Raw genomic sequence first — 14,411 nt, forward strand, 5'->3', positions numbered from 1 at the left:
AGTCATATACACATTTTAGTAACAATTTTTTAATTTTTATTCGATAAAATTTTAATATTTTTTGAACTGTAGATAAATTGAATATATTATAATACATTATTAAAACTATATTATTGTATTATTTACGTACTATATAAACGATTTACCATAATTTTTATTATAAGATCATTGGCACTATGAGATAGTGTGGGCAGTGGGCACCACGTAAAAGATGAGTATTTGTAATATAGTTGTATTATATACCTATATGATGATACAAAAAACAAAATTTCATTTTAATACACCCACCTACATAAAAATTTTCTAACATTTTTGTACAAAATTTAATGGTGTTTAAATTATTGAACTAAAATCAACAAGAAAAGCATAGATTATAATAAATTAATTGTTTACCCAAGCACTAAATCATATTTTGAAATGCTCACTATTTTTAAACTATTTGTATATAAATGTATCTAAGGATTGTTATTTATTAGTTATTACAACTGGTTTAGTGTTCTAATACAGTTCGTAGGGCATACAATTATTTACTTCATTACAAAACGTAATTCCACGGTGTTTAAATGTTTTTATTTTATAAATTATTGGCGAAGATTGAATAGTGTAGGTATGTTGGTTTTAAAATCAAAAAATCGTTAATGAAAGTATTTTTACGAGTATAAATTGAAACTCAAAATTACTTTTTTTTTTTTAATTAATTGTTTGAATAATGGCTATACTAAACCAGCAATACGTAATAATTTAATATCGTCAACCTGATGAACTAAACTACATTGCTTTAAGAAAACTCATACTCGTATTAATAACACGTTATTATAAAATATATTACACCTTTCGCTATTTATTACCCATATTCAGCAGTCTTTTTTCGATCATTTGTTATCAAAGATACTCACCCAACGTGGTCTTAATTAAAAAGAATTAACACTTACAAACCTATGTATATATTTTAAACACTTTATTTTGAAATGTTTTAAGTTAATCTCAAATTGACTTACTGGAATTATTTATACTAGTACAGATCAAAAACTTTTGATAAAATTAACCAAATACTAATAATTAATTATCTTAAAGCTTATGAGTTCGTTTAACTATACTTATTTCATAAATTTCTGTTCGTGTATCAGGTAGTGTGAAGTATACAGATAGTAAAATAAATATTTCTCTAATCAAATCTATTATGTTATTACTCTAGGTGTTTACAAGAAGATCATTTATCTCTTTCGTTATTCGTCTCTTTATTAACAACATTTCAAAAATTATTTCACGCTTGAACATTTTATTATTAGTCAATATAGCCAATAATGCAATTTAACAACAACTTAATTTAAATAATAATATTTGAAAATGGTATGTAAGTGCGTAAGACAATGGTGTATATTTGTTTAAATACATTTTCTGTAAAAAAAAAAAATGCCTAGTAAATTTAATCATTTATTGATAAATATTAATTTGTCAAGAGTATACATGATATTGGATTTTAAATTTAATATCAAACCTTTTTTTATTTTCTAAAACGTACTTATAAAGTACGTTTTAAATGTATATGTAACTCATATTAGTCTGATCTCATTTTTATTATGAATTTCTTACTTGGCATCCATATTTAGTATTCACTAATACAAAAGCAAAATCTAAACAGAATTCAAAATCATTGTATTAGTTCTCGTATTTTTAATGTTACGTTTAAAGTTCTTAATTCTGTGTAAAACTTTACAATCAAATTTTTTTAAACACGCAAACAATAATTCAGCATTTAATATAATTTAAATTAAAATTTTTGATTAAAATATTAAATGTTTTGATTGATTATACTAAAATTAGTTTAAAAAATGTTCACGAAAAAAAAAAGGAATTTAAATAATCTACCCCACATATGCATGTTATATAATATACTAAGCTCACCGTCTAGTCTAGTGGCTCTCAATCTTTTTATGTTCATGGCGCATTTCTTATAAGTTATAAGTTATAACTATACAATTTGACGGAACACTATAGTAATAAAACAATAAAAAACAAATAAAAAAAGCATTTTTTATTTTTTATTATTAATATATTATATTATAATTAAAAATGTAATACCTAATAACACTATACACATGTACTACGATCGCGGCACACTTGTGTGCTACGGAACACCAATTGAAAAACCCTGGTCTAGTCTATTGATGGCTAATAGAAATTCTGTACAAGATATTAATCTTATTAATAATTCTTTAAGTTTCTATAATTCACATCTTAAAAAATATTTAGTACATGATGTATTTAAGTTATAAAAAAATTGTTATTTGATTATTTATATCCATGTATGTTGTCTTTTACATTTTATTTTTTTCTCTGTTAAATAAACTATTAATTTGTTATTATACATGTATCTTATATTTTACTGGTACCAAATCAAATAAATAACATATATATTATAATATAATATACCTAATTTAATAATGTTATGCTTTATTATATATGTACAAAAGATAAAATATGTAATCGAAATATTTTTTCTAAGAATTTATTACTATAGTCATTTTAAATGTTCGACTTGTATGTAATACAATTTTTGTGAATTATTTAAAAATAAAACAATTTTTAATAACACTAGATACCTCATATTTGTTTTACAGAAATTTAAAAAAAAAAAATGTTTAATTTAAAGACCCACAGGGCTTTTTATGAGAATCGGTAATTCAAATTGTATTACTTATTGTTTCTTTTAATAGAAAATGAAAAGGAAGAGGTATAAAAAAATTCAGCATCGAACAGCAGATTTTCGTAATAACTTACCTGGTCGACTTTCAGGATACAATATATTTAATGATAATCCAATAAAGTCAATTAATCAAATAGACATTAAAAGAGTTACAGGTACACCATACCTAGTAGTATCACTGATTAAACACACTTTTAGTTTTCATAAGTTTTTAACGAACTATATAAAAAAAAATATAAACATAAGATTTTCGCACCTAAACACAAAGCTTTCAGAAAATCGATCCGTAATATTAAAATATAAGTCCACCCACCATTAAAATAATATTGATCTGAATAACCGTACTTTAGTTAAAGGACCCATTACGTTTATTTTTTATTATTTAAATATTTATTTGAAGTAAGTAAGTAACTAAGCAATTGTTATTATACACTTTTTTGAAAATAACGTTTTAAATATTTTAAAATTCAACATTAACAATATTTTGGTTCAGGTTTGATCATGTTATAAACTATAAGCTGCTTATTCCTTTTATAACGATTCATAATTTTATTTTATTATTTTAACTTCAACTTTAGAAGTTGAATTAACTACAATTACAACTAAAATGTTTTGGGTTTTTTTTTCTGTTGGTTTCAATTATACTCGTATATAATAAGTATACATTCATTTGTACAAATCAGTTGTATTTTTAAAGTATTACAGTAATACATTATCTTGTGTATTTTATTTTTTACTAATACTTTAGAAAAATATACTTTATGACCATATAAAAATATTGAAGTATTAATTGTTTTTGTATACCTTCTAGATACCCTTCTTAATTCAGAATTTGTATTGAACATTGATTTCCTAAGGATTAGTAAATTGAGTTCAGCAAAAAAAAGATATTAAGTAAGTTGAATCCCGAAAAAAAAATGTTAATACGTGCATGCTATTTTTTAATATCTAATAATCTTAATTAGAAATCAAATTATATAATTATGACATTAATTGTATAATAATGGTATAAATTAAAATATATGTATTTTTTGTAATATTATATTCTTGATAAAAATTTAAATTATAAGAATTTGACAAATTCGAATAGGGTTATCGTATTAATATGTATTTTTTATTTGTTTCCCCAATGTTGTTCTTTATTTAGTGTACTTTTGTATTTTTTTTTATTTTGTACTATGTAATTTTACGTGCGTCTCTAATTGTACTTCTAATAGTTCGTCAACAAAACTAAAAATTTTAAGATAAAGGGTGAAAAATGTCGGTTCAATCGAGAATGATATGATTTGCAACCATTTGTTGTATGCACGGCGATAGCTGCAAATTTAGACCAAATATTTGGGGAGAAATGTAGCATTAGGTGAGATATAACTTATATGTTATATATAACTCATATGCTGTGAATTTAATGCACTAAAAACCCTTAAAAAATGCATTAAAAATGCCAACAAAATGCAATAAAATATGCACTTAAAATGCAAAAAAAAGGAATATAAAATGCCAAAAATTATAGTATAAAATTCATTTAAAATGGTTTTTAATTTAATTTTTATATTTATATTAATATTAGGTACAGGATATTAAATATTAGTACAAAAAAGTGTTTATTTAATAAAAAAGTTAAAAAATTTGACATAATATATATAGCCTGTGTAAAATAAAAAAAAGTTTTCAAACAAGTTAATTGACAAAATTTGGTTAAAAATACTAGAAAATAAACTAAAAAAAGCAAAATATGACCTAAAAATGTGAAATATGACCTAAAAATGCGAAAAAATGACCTAAAAAATTAAAAACGTCAAAAAATGCAAAAATATGCAATATAAAAGTTTCATAGATGGATTCGTAATTACATAATTCAAATTATGTACTCACAAAGCTATGTTTTATAATCACCAAAAAAAAATGCACTTTCCTATAAATTCACAGCCCTGGATATAAGTGTCTAGTTTATAATCGCAAAATAACTGTGTTTGTTTTTCATTACATATATCATTAAGTCTTCTAAAAACCATTCGCCAACTTCTTTAGGTCTTAGAAATAGCAAACTAAAATAATATTTAAAAAAATTGCATTTTTCTATGTTTAAACTTTTATATGAGTCTACTAAATCAAAAGCTTGAATCTTTATTCACCAATTTTGTCCTAAATGAAAGCGGTATCCTTTTATATCGATTTTAGACCAAATAAGCTTTACGATCGTACAGCAATCTCAAAGTCTATAAATACATCAGAAGAAAATGTTAATTGATACTGCGCACAACTATTTACAGTATGTTCAAATAAACGTAGGTATGTTTTTGTTTCTTTATTAGGCAATAAAAAAATACAAACGGAATAAATGATTTTCCAATAAGGCCGTAAATAATGAAAAACTGATAAAAATATTTTAGACAACTTTTAAAAATGCTAGCGACAAATATTGTTCTGATTTCGCATTACACATCTAAATTAAATTTTGTTAAAAACCCAATGATACCATTATTGTTATCATTAATTAATAAAAATGAATCATTTTTATTAGTAACTATAATGTCATTTAATTTATAGCAACATGCGTTTCTGTTATGTTTTTTAGTGAGTTAAGATGAATAGATATATCTACGCGTATTTCTTTCATTTCTTTTTACTAAAGAAGTATCATTTAAAGTTAAACTATTTATACTAAAGGTTTTTAACTCTCTGCAAATAAGTTTCAATGGCAATACCAATATCTTTTTATTGCTTTTCTCTTAAAATTATTGCTTATAGTTTTTGCCGGTTAATGTTTTGTTACTATAAGTTTATTGTGATTATGATCACTAAAAATTTCAGTACCATTATGTGTTTTTAAAAAACTTTTACATGTACTTATACAGAAAGTCCATCTTTGTACTTTATTATTCAATATTTTATGAAACCTAATTTTATGACTATATTTTACAATCACAGTTTTGTTTTTTTCGTTAACTATTATTTCCATTTTCCAAAATTAAAAAAAATAAACACAATATTTATAAAACTGTATTACTATATTATAACTGTATGACAATATAATCATAACTCATAAATCAACACACAGCATGCTACTAAAAATATAGTGAAATAATACAGATATTATACGTGTGTCTTTGTGTAATTATTATCAAAATAGATGATAACTTATACACTAAACAAATATACGATAAACGACTTGTACGCGTATAAACGCTCGTATATGCTATATACGTATCTCAATTACGCTTAATCAAAGTTACGACGTTATGGTATTTTGGTATTTTATTTTAGAGAAAAGTGGCTACGGCCAGTGCAATGAAATTTTTGATAAGAATAGCTTGGTAGGCAAATGGATTTATAGCTAGGACCATACTTACCTACCACCTTTTTATTCCTAGGAATCAATTAACCGCTTTCAAAATTTACACACATATTTGTAGATCCAATTTATTTAGCCCTGATTTCCTTTTTTCAAACATCATTGAAGTTTTTTAAAAAATTAAAACAATGAGTAACCCAAAATAATGTCAAAATTCTAAACGAAAAATATATTTTAGAAATTAAGTTTAAATCATTAATGCCCTACTACTCCCACTGCCAATTGGAACTATAGAATACGAACAAAGTGATATAAATTCCTACTAAAGAATGTCATCATAGTGAAAATAAGTAATAGTCAAGTACCTACTTAAGGGATATTAACATATTATATTTTCCACTGCATACTTTAATAATATGTATCTAACCTCAAAGTACATTTAAAAATATTTACCATTTTATGGTCTTGAGTAAAATTTTTAACTATTAAAAACAATTTTAGTTATTTTTAATAAATTTAAATTATTAATATTTTAAATGTTTAAATAGTTTTATTTAATAATATTTATAAATACCAAATACACACAATCGTTGAAAAAATGTATGTTAATTGAAATTTTTTATATACAAATAAAAATTAATTCTTGCTATAAAGATTTTTAGAATATGACATTAACATAATAAAGTAATATACATTTTGTTATGGTACCATTCACAAAAAATTTGAATTAATTTTTTAAACATTGTAATACATAGATAGGTATGAGTACCTACTTGTATAACAACATTTACTGGACGCTGACCTAAATATAATAAATAAACATAATACAAATTATTAGGTAAATAATTATAGTAAGATTTATATTTTATATTCAATTTGATACATTTCAAGTGAAATAAGAAAATAAATAATTGCTTAATTATTTAAATAAACTGATAGTTTCAACTTTCTAATATAGTTATATTACAATTTACTGAATAAGAAAAAAGTAGGTATATTAATAAAATTATTATTTATATTATTTTGAATTATTTGATTTATCATAATATTATTCTGTACAATATGGCCTGAATAGTATATTTTATATGTAAATAACGCCAAAAAAATTGCAAAATCATGGATAAATACCTAACTACCTAACTATTCTACTTATGATGTTTAGAGCTTTGATAAATTAAGTATATTCAACAAAAATATTAAGTTTTTATTATAACTATTCAGATTTCTTTAGATTTTCAGTAATATTTTACTAGATATTATTGATTTAGAGAGTTAGGTGAATCAAATCATTAACCTTTATTCGTGTAACAACACTATTTTATTAAATATAATACAAATATACTATTGACTAATAATTAAAATTACATCTTCTCATTAATTGTATAGTTTGCAATCATAAAAAAACACATTTAATAGGAAGACTTTGCTCCTCGACTAATTTATACAACTGTTAGACTTATCTATAATTTTCATTTGATATTATCGTGTTGTTTTTATCAATTATTAATAATATGATAATGATGCAATTTTAAAGAACATAATATTTTACATTGAAGCAAACACGAACATTGTAGTGTTATATATACGTAAAAGTGAATACCTACACAATATTTATTTTTTTTATATATATTTTATTGAATTATGCTACGAAGTTTTAAGTATTATAGTGGCTTTACCCTAGCTCGAAAAAAAACATGTAAAGAATATAATAATAAAATTGAATACAACGTATTCAAAAATTATACATGTTTAATGTTTTTTTCTAAAACAGTGTATTTAAAACGGTTTACATACCGGGAAAGTGATAGCCATACGAAGAGAAGATCAATCAGTATGGGAAAGAAGAGCCCCGTTCGCACCAGCCAACGTGGCCGAATTAACCAGAAACGGAGTCAAAGTAATCGTCCAACCGGCAAATAGAAGAGCTTATCCCGTTCAAGTATAAATATATATATATATAATGTTTTAATATAGAACATAAATGAAACGGAAAATGTGCTATTTCACGGCACATGTTATTTATAAATAATATATTTATATTTTATGATATATATATATATAATATATATATTATGTTATGAATGTTTAATGATGCGAATGATCCATGATATTGTAAATTTAACCGTCCGCGAGAAAAAAATCTTTATAACTTTAATATGTTAATGAAATGTAAGAAAACACATAATATTCTTTGTTTGGATTACTTATGTTCATGATCGATTGTTAAAATGCACAATTTAAACCTTTTATTAGCCTTATAATATAATAACTTATCATGTAATATGTAGCTACTCAATAATAATAAAGTGACTACATATACAGCCATAATATAGGTAAGATTTGACAGTTTTTGGTTTTCACTTAACGTAAAAGCGTACAATATTATCGTACACGCTAAATGCGATGACTGGCCTTGACCTTAATATTATTCAACTAAAAATTTTTGCAGACAGTAACTTGCATCAGATTACTTTAACCAATAATTGAATGTTACATAATATAAAAACAGGCATATGTAAACGCCGGAGCAGTGATACAAGAAGATATATCCGAGGCGTCTGTGGTGTTTGGCGTAAAACAAGTCCCTATCGATTTGTTGCTGCCGAACAAAACGTACTGCATGTTCTCACACACAATCAAAGCACAAGAGGCTAACATGCCCCTGCTGGACGCAATTTTAGAAAAAGTACATCCTTAATAATTTAAAATTCGAAAACCTCTATATTATTCTAACGTTGTATAACGACACACGTGTGTGTTTTGTGTTGTTGCGCTTTGAAGAACATACGACTAATAGATTACGAAAAGCTCATGGATTCTTCTGGGAACAGAGTAGTGGCTTTTGGGAAATATGCTGGGATTGCTGGTATCATAAATATCTTACACGGTCTGGGATTACGGTTGCTAGCTCTTGGACACCACACACCACTAATGGTAAATTGATAAATTCCACCATGACCGTTCGTAAATCGTTATTACATTCACAGCACATCGGGCCCGCCCACAATTACCGAAATTCGATGATGGCCAGACAAGCGCTAAGAGACGCCGGGTACGAGATTGCGTTGGGAATGATGCCTAAATCAATAGGTCCAATTACATTTGTCTTTACTGGGTATTGTATGAGTGTGTTTATAACTTTAAAAAAATTAATAATTGAAAAACTACTATTATTTTTAACACAATCAACTTTGTAGATCGGGAAACGTATCGCAAGGAGCACAAGAAATATTCCAAGAGCTACCACACGAATATGTGCCACCGTCTATGCTCCAAAAAGTTGCAGAACATGGAGGTAGTAATGGTAGTATAGTTGTTATGTAGAGTAAAATAATTTATTATGATACACTGTTAAAAAAATGTACATAAATATTATATATAATCATCCAATTCAAATTATGTGCGAACATTAATTGTTGTTGATATTCTATAGGCAGTACAAAGTTTTACGCGTGTGTAGTAACACGTAAAGATTATTTGGAAAGAATTGATGGCGGAGGATATGACCAAGAAGAATATGAACAACATCCGTCCAAATACAGATCAACGTTCAACAAAAAAGTATAATTTTTCCTGTTGCTCTAAGTCTAAATTACGTATTTATTTATTTGATAATTCAAAATATAATTCATAACATTAAATTATACATATTTAATATTTTAAATATGTGTGCAAACACTTACTCCTCTATTCAATTTATAATTATTTATAATAATAATAATAAAACATTACATAATATACGCATTACCCATTCAACGTAGATCGCTCCGTACGCTTCGGTCATCATCAACTGCATATACTGGGCTCCGGATTGTTCCAAACTGTTGACAGTACCAGACGCAAAATCACTGCTCACTCCTTCTCAACTCCCGTGGATACCAATATCCGAAGGCGCACCAGGACTTCCGCACAGGTTACTGGGCATCTGTGATATATCTGCAGATCCGGGTGGTTCTATAGAGTTCATGAACGAGTGCACGACCATTGACAATCCGTTTTGTCTTTACGACGCACATTTACATAAAGACACTAAGAGGTATGCGGATATGCATGTATGAAATTTAAAAACCGACAAGTGGCGAATATGATATTATAAATAATTAATTATACGCACGCGCTTGGTATGTATAACAGTTTTAGAGGCTCTGGAGTTTTGGTGTGTTCGATAGATAATATGCCGACGCAACTGCCAATGGAATCCACCGACTTATTTGGAAACTTGGTACTTCCATATGCCATGAATATACTTCAATCGGACGCCACTAAACCACTGGAAGAGGAAACTTTTTCTCCAACAGTTCTAGGAGTGAGTCCTTGACACTATTTACGGTATATTATTTATTATATTATACTGCTAAACATTGTCATCGTCCGTAGGCTATCATCGCCAGCAATGGATCGCTGACCGAACGGTTTGAATACATCAAAGAGTTACGGCTAGCCAATAAATTCGCTTCCTCTAAGTCCTCCAATGTTGATCACACTGGCAAAAGAGTATTGGTACTCGGTTCCGGCCATGTGTGTGGACCATTAATCGAATATCTTTTAAAAGACGAATCGTTAATAATCATACTCGGTAAAATTATAATGACCTAAAAATACACAAAAATGCATTTAACACAAAAAATACAAAATAAAAATTACATATTCTAAATTATTATACAACGAAAAAAATTTAATTTTTGGTTAGAACTATATAACACTCAAAGAAAAAAAAAATGCAAAATTCATCAAAGTCCTAACTTAAGTCAATAGCCATTACTATAAAAAAAACTGGTCTACGCTCGTATTTAATGAATATACTTGATGTATAGGTTCTGTGGACATGAGTGGAGCCAATAGCTTGGCAAACAAGTTCAATAGAGTTCAGCCAACTCAAATAAATATTTTGGAGGACTTGAGTTACTTGAAAGAACTCGTTGGACAGTCGGATTTGGTTGTGTCGCTTCTACCTAGTCAATTCCACCACTTAGTGGCTGAACAATGTATAGAATTTAAAAAAAATATGGTGACGGCTTCATACTGTTCAAATAAAATGTCACAGCTGCATGATAAGTACGTACCAACAAATAACGCGGAGTCGAATAAATTTAGTTTAAAATTTCTATTCACATACCTATTATAGAGCCGTCGAAGCCGGTATAACCATTGTCAATGAAGTTGGATTGGATCCGGGCATCGATCATCTGTTGGCCATGGAATGTATTGATCAGATACACGAAGAGGGTGGTAAGATCGATTCGTTCGTATCATATTGCGGGGGCTTACCGGCTCCCGAATATTCCAACAATCCGCTGAGATATAAGTTCTCGTGGTTTCCTCGCGGAGCGCTTGTAAATACCGTAGCTGAAGCCAAATACCTAAAAAATCACGAAGTAAGTATACAGAATAATGGATCTTAACACATCGCTCATCATTTATTTTACATTTTTTTTCCAATATTTAACCGAATGATTTAGATCATCGATATCCCTGCTGGTGGCGCTCTAATGAACAGTACGACAGAATTAGATTTCTTACCTGGATTTTCGTTTGAGGGATTTCCAAATCGAGACAGCACCCGATATGCCAAACTATACGGCATAGCAGCAGAAGTACAGACCATGCTCAGGGGTACGATACGATATAAAGGTAAGATCATCAATATTCTGAAATACGTATATTTATAATTTTCAATTATTGTAGATAACCTATATTTTCTTATGTAAATTTCATAAATATCACGAATTTAGGTTTTTCTGAGATGATGAAGATACTACAAAAACTGCGTCTTATCGATTCTAAGGACCACGCTGTCCTCCATCCAAATGGGCCTGATATCACATGGGTAAGCATTTATACTTTTATAGCTAATTATAATATTAGTATTATGATGATATGGTTGTAAACTTATAACTTATAATTAAAATGTTACTAAAACTAATAACCGATATTATAGTATCGACAAAACGATTTATATTGGCACTTTGAGTTTTTCGGATACCAACCAGAAAATTTTAAACACCTATAAAAAAGTCAAAACATAAAAACTGCGTTGCATATAAATTAATTTATGTTTTACTATTTTTTATAAACAAGTAACAATATACTCTTCTTATATTATTTCTACTTAATAAAATATAATCTACATAATTTGATCGGTTTTATATCGGCTAAAGATCGGTTTATTGAATATTGGAAAAGAATGTCAACCCACCTCTAGTTAGATTAAGGATAATTAAACATTTCTATTATCGGATAACTATATTATTATATACAGTAAGTATGTGTATCAAATTAAATATTATAAATACGTTCATTTTGGCACAGTGTCAGTTGATTTGCACGCTATTAGAGATCAATGACATTGACATGTTCTACGAAAATTTGTTGTCGAAAGTAGCCGATAAAATCGGACCATCGGTTCTAGACAAAGTCATGGATCTAGGACTGCTAACAGAGGAACCAGTCTTAAAACTCGGCTCACCATTAGACACGTTTTCACAATTCATCGCTTCAAAATTGTCTTTAAGTACGTACATATTAATATTATTATAATCACTATAGTATGTATATAGTATTAATGTATATTATATATTTATATTACCTATACTTGTATATATTATTAGTATATATAGTCAATACATTAATTATAAATAAATTTAAAAACTTTTATAATATCAAATTAATGAAAAATGGCTACAATTTTTTTAACTAAAGTATTATTAGATTGCATGATGGACGTATGTAATTATTGTAATAATAGTAATATTTTATACCGCACCGAAAACGTGCAATCGTTTTTGCTTACGCAGATAAAGACGAAAGAGACCTGGTGGTATTGTACCACGACATAGGAGTTTTGTGGCCAGGCAATCGATACGAAAAAAAATTGGTAACGCTTGTGTCTTACGGCGAGACCAATGGATACACAGCAATGGCGAAAACGGTTGGGATACCAACGGCAATAGCAGCTACTATGGTCCTCCAAGGTGAATAATAATTTGCAAAATTATTAGTATTGTTTTTACTTGTTAAGTGACGCTAATCTTCATAGAATGATAAAATATTAGATTTTTTGCAAACTATAACTTTAATGCTTTAACGAAACAAGAATAGTATCCTGTTCTGAATTTGTTTCAGTCATACGTCAATACATTTTTATTTTCTACGCATAATTTAAATGAATAATTATTTGATTTCGAAAAAAAAAATGTATCACTTCTGTTGTATGGAAACAGTTATTCGGTATAAAAATATTGTCAAATTTGTTGGATAGAGGTTTTTAAACAAATTTAAATTTAAATTCTTAATGCTTGTGCTTAGAATTCATTTTTAATTATACTATAAAAACTAATAAGCAATAATAAAATTCTTTATTCGTTGGTTTCGTTGGTTGTTATCAAAAAAGGTTAATTTAAGTTTATTTTCTTATACTATATATGAATATATAAATACAAAACACAAATTAAGAGTATACATAAAATATGTAACAGACAAGCTAAATATTTCTTTGTCGCAACAAAAAAATAAAAACAAATATGACCTTCCAATATAATAGTTAACACTTAACAGTATATCATTTAAAAAATATGAATTGGAACGAAGGCAATTGGGCAGTATGTAAAATATAAAAGAAATCATTAGGATACCTATATATATTTATTGGGTAGTAATTTATTCCACTAAGAATAACTTACATATTGAATCTTCTACAGCATCATAGCCTACCATAATAATTATTTAGATAGTTTAAAATTGTAAATGCATCACCTCGGATATTTGCGGGGCACTGATTATATATTATTTTTATTTTAAATGAATGCTTGAATTACTACGATTATTGGTATTTTAATTATAAATGTTTGAGGCAATATATACTTAACTTTTAAAATTTTTATTTTAGGAGAAATACAAGCCAAGGGCATGGTGTTACCATTCACCCCAGATATTTACAGACCCATGTTAACAAGATTAAGGCTCGAGGGGATATCTGCGCAAACCACGAATGTTCGGTCATGATTTCATGATTTAATTATATTTTTCGTCTCAAATAAAATGTTTCATTGTATTGTTTTTTTTTTTTTTTAAAAAAACGTCGTTATGATATAATATTAGTCATGTTAGTTCGTATTGCATAGCTTATTTTTATACGTAAATAATACATAATCAATATTCATTATTATATATTATGACCATTAATCAACCATATAAATACTTTTAACAGGTATAAGTAATTACGACTAATTTCATGATGATAGTTTTTCTGAGGATGCAAAAAAGGAGTAATTTCGCATTATTTTAATTTTAAAATTTGTGTTTTATAATTTTAATTTAAAACTAAGAAAATTGAATGATATCCAGTTCTGTGCTAGATTTTAAAATAAAAATGTAGTTTTTAAATAATAGGTATGATATGGAGTATTAGAG

General features: G+C 26.9%; 1 protein-coding gene across 1 annotated transcript; it reads left to right on the top strand.

Annotated features, from left to right (window-relative positions):
* The first annotated feature begins 7,628 nt into the window (after nt 1-7,628).
* On the top strand, nt 7,629-14,054 carry LOC112591195 (alpha-aminoadipic semialdehyde synthase, mitochondrial). The gene is made up of 17 exons (XM_025334929.1): nt 7,629-7,693; nt 7,791-7,941; nt 8,512-8,688; nt 8,784-8,936; nt 8,990-9,117; nt 9,200-9,297; nt 9,436-9,563; nt 9,764-10,038; nt 10,137-10,308; nt 10,380-10,578; nt 10,817-11,057; nt 11,128-11,377; nt 11,462-11,633; nt 11,735-11,829; nt 12,312-12,513; nt 12,797-12,973; nt 13,888-14,054. The coding sequence occupies exons 1-17, from the start codon at nt 7,644-7,646 to the stop codon at nt 14,001-14,003; spliced, it is 2,784 nt and encodes a 927-aa protein (XP_025190714.1). The 5' UTR covers nt 7,629-7,643; the 3' UTR covers nt 14,004-14,054.
* The last annotated feature ends 357 nt before the right edge of the window (nt 14,055-14,411 follow it).

Source organism: Melanaphis sacchari, unplaced genomic scaffold, assembly GCF_002803265.2.
Source record: "Melanaphis sacchari strain LSU unplaced genomic scaffold, SCAv2.0 Contig12_pilon_pilon, whole genome shotgun sequence".
NCBI classification, from domain to species: domain Eukaryota; kingdom Metazoa; phylum Arthropoda; class Insecta; order Hemiptera; family Aphididae; genus Melanaphis; species Melanaphis sacchari.

What these genes read in the sequence shown, in the direction of transcription:
- LOC112591195 (XM_025334929.1), top strand. Translation starts at nt 7,644, where the DNA reads ATGCTACGAAGTTTTAAGTATTATAGTGGCTTTACCCTAGCTCGAAAA. An exon ending in ATCGTTAATAATCATACTCG is followed by an intron (nt 10,579 to 10,816) that starts GTAAAATTATAA and finishes CTTGATGTATAG; the next exon opens with GTTCTGTGGACATGAGTGGA. An exon ending in AATACCTAAAAAATCACGAA is followed by an intron (nt 11,378 to 11,461) that starts GTAAGTATACAG and finishes CGAATGATTTAG; the next exon opens with ATCATCGATATCCCTGCTGG.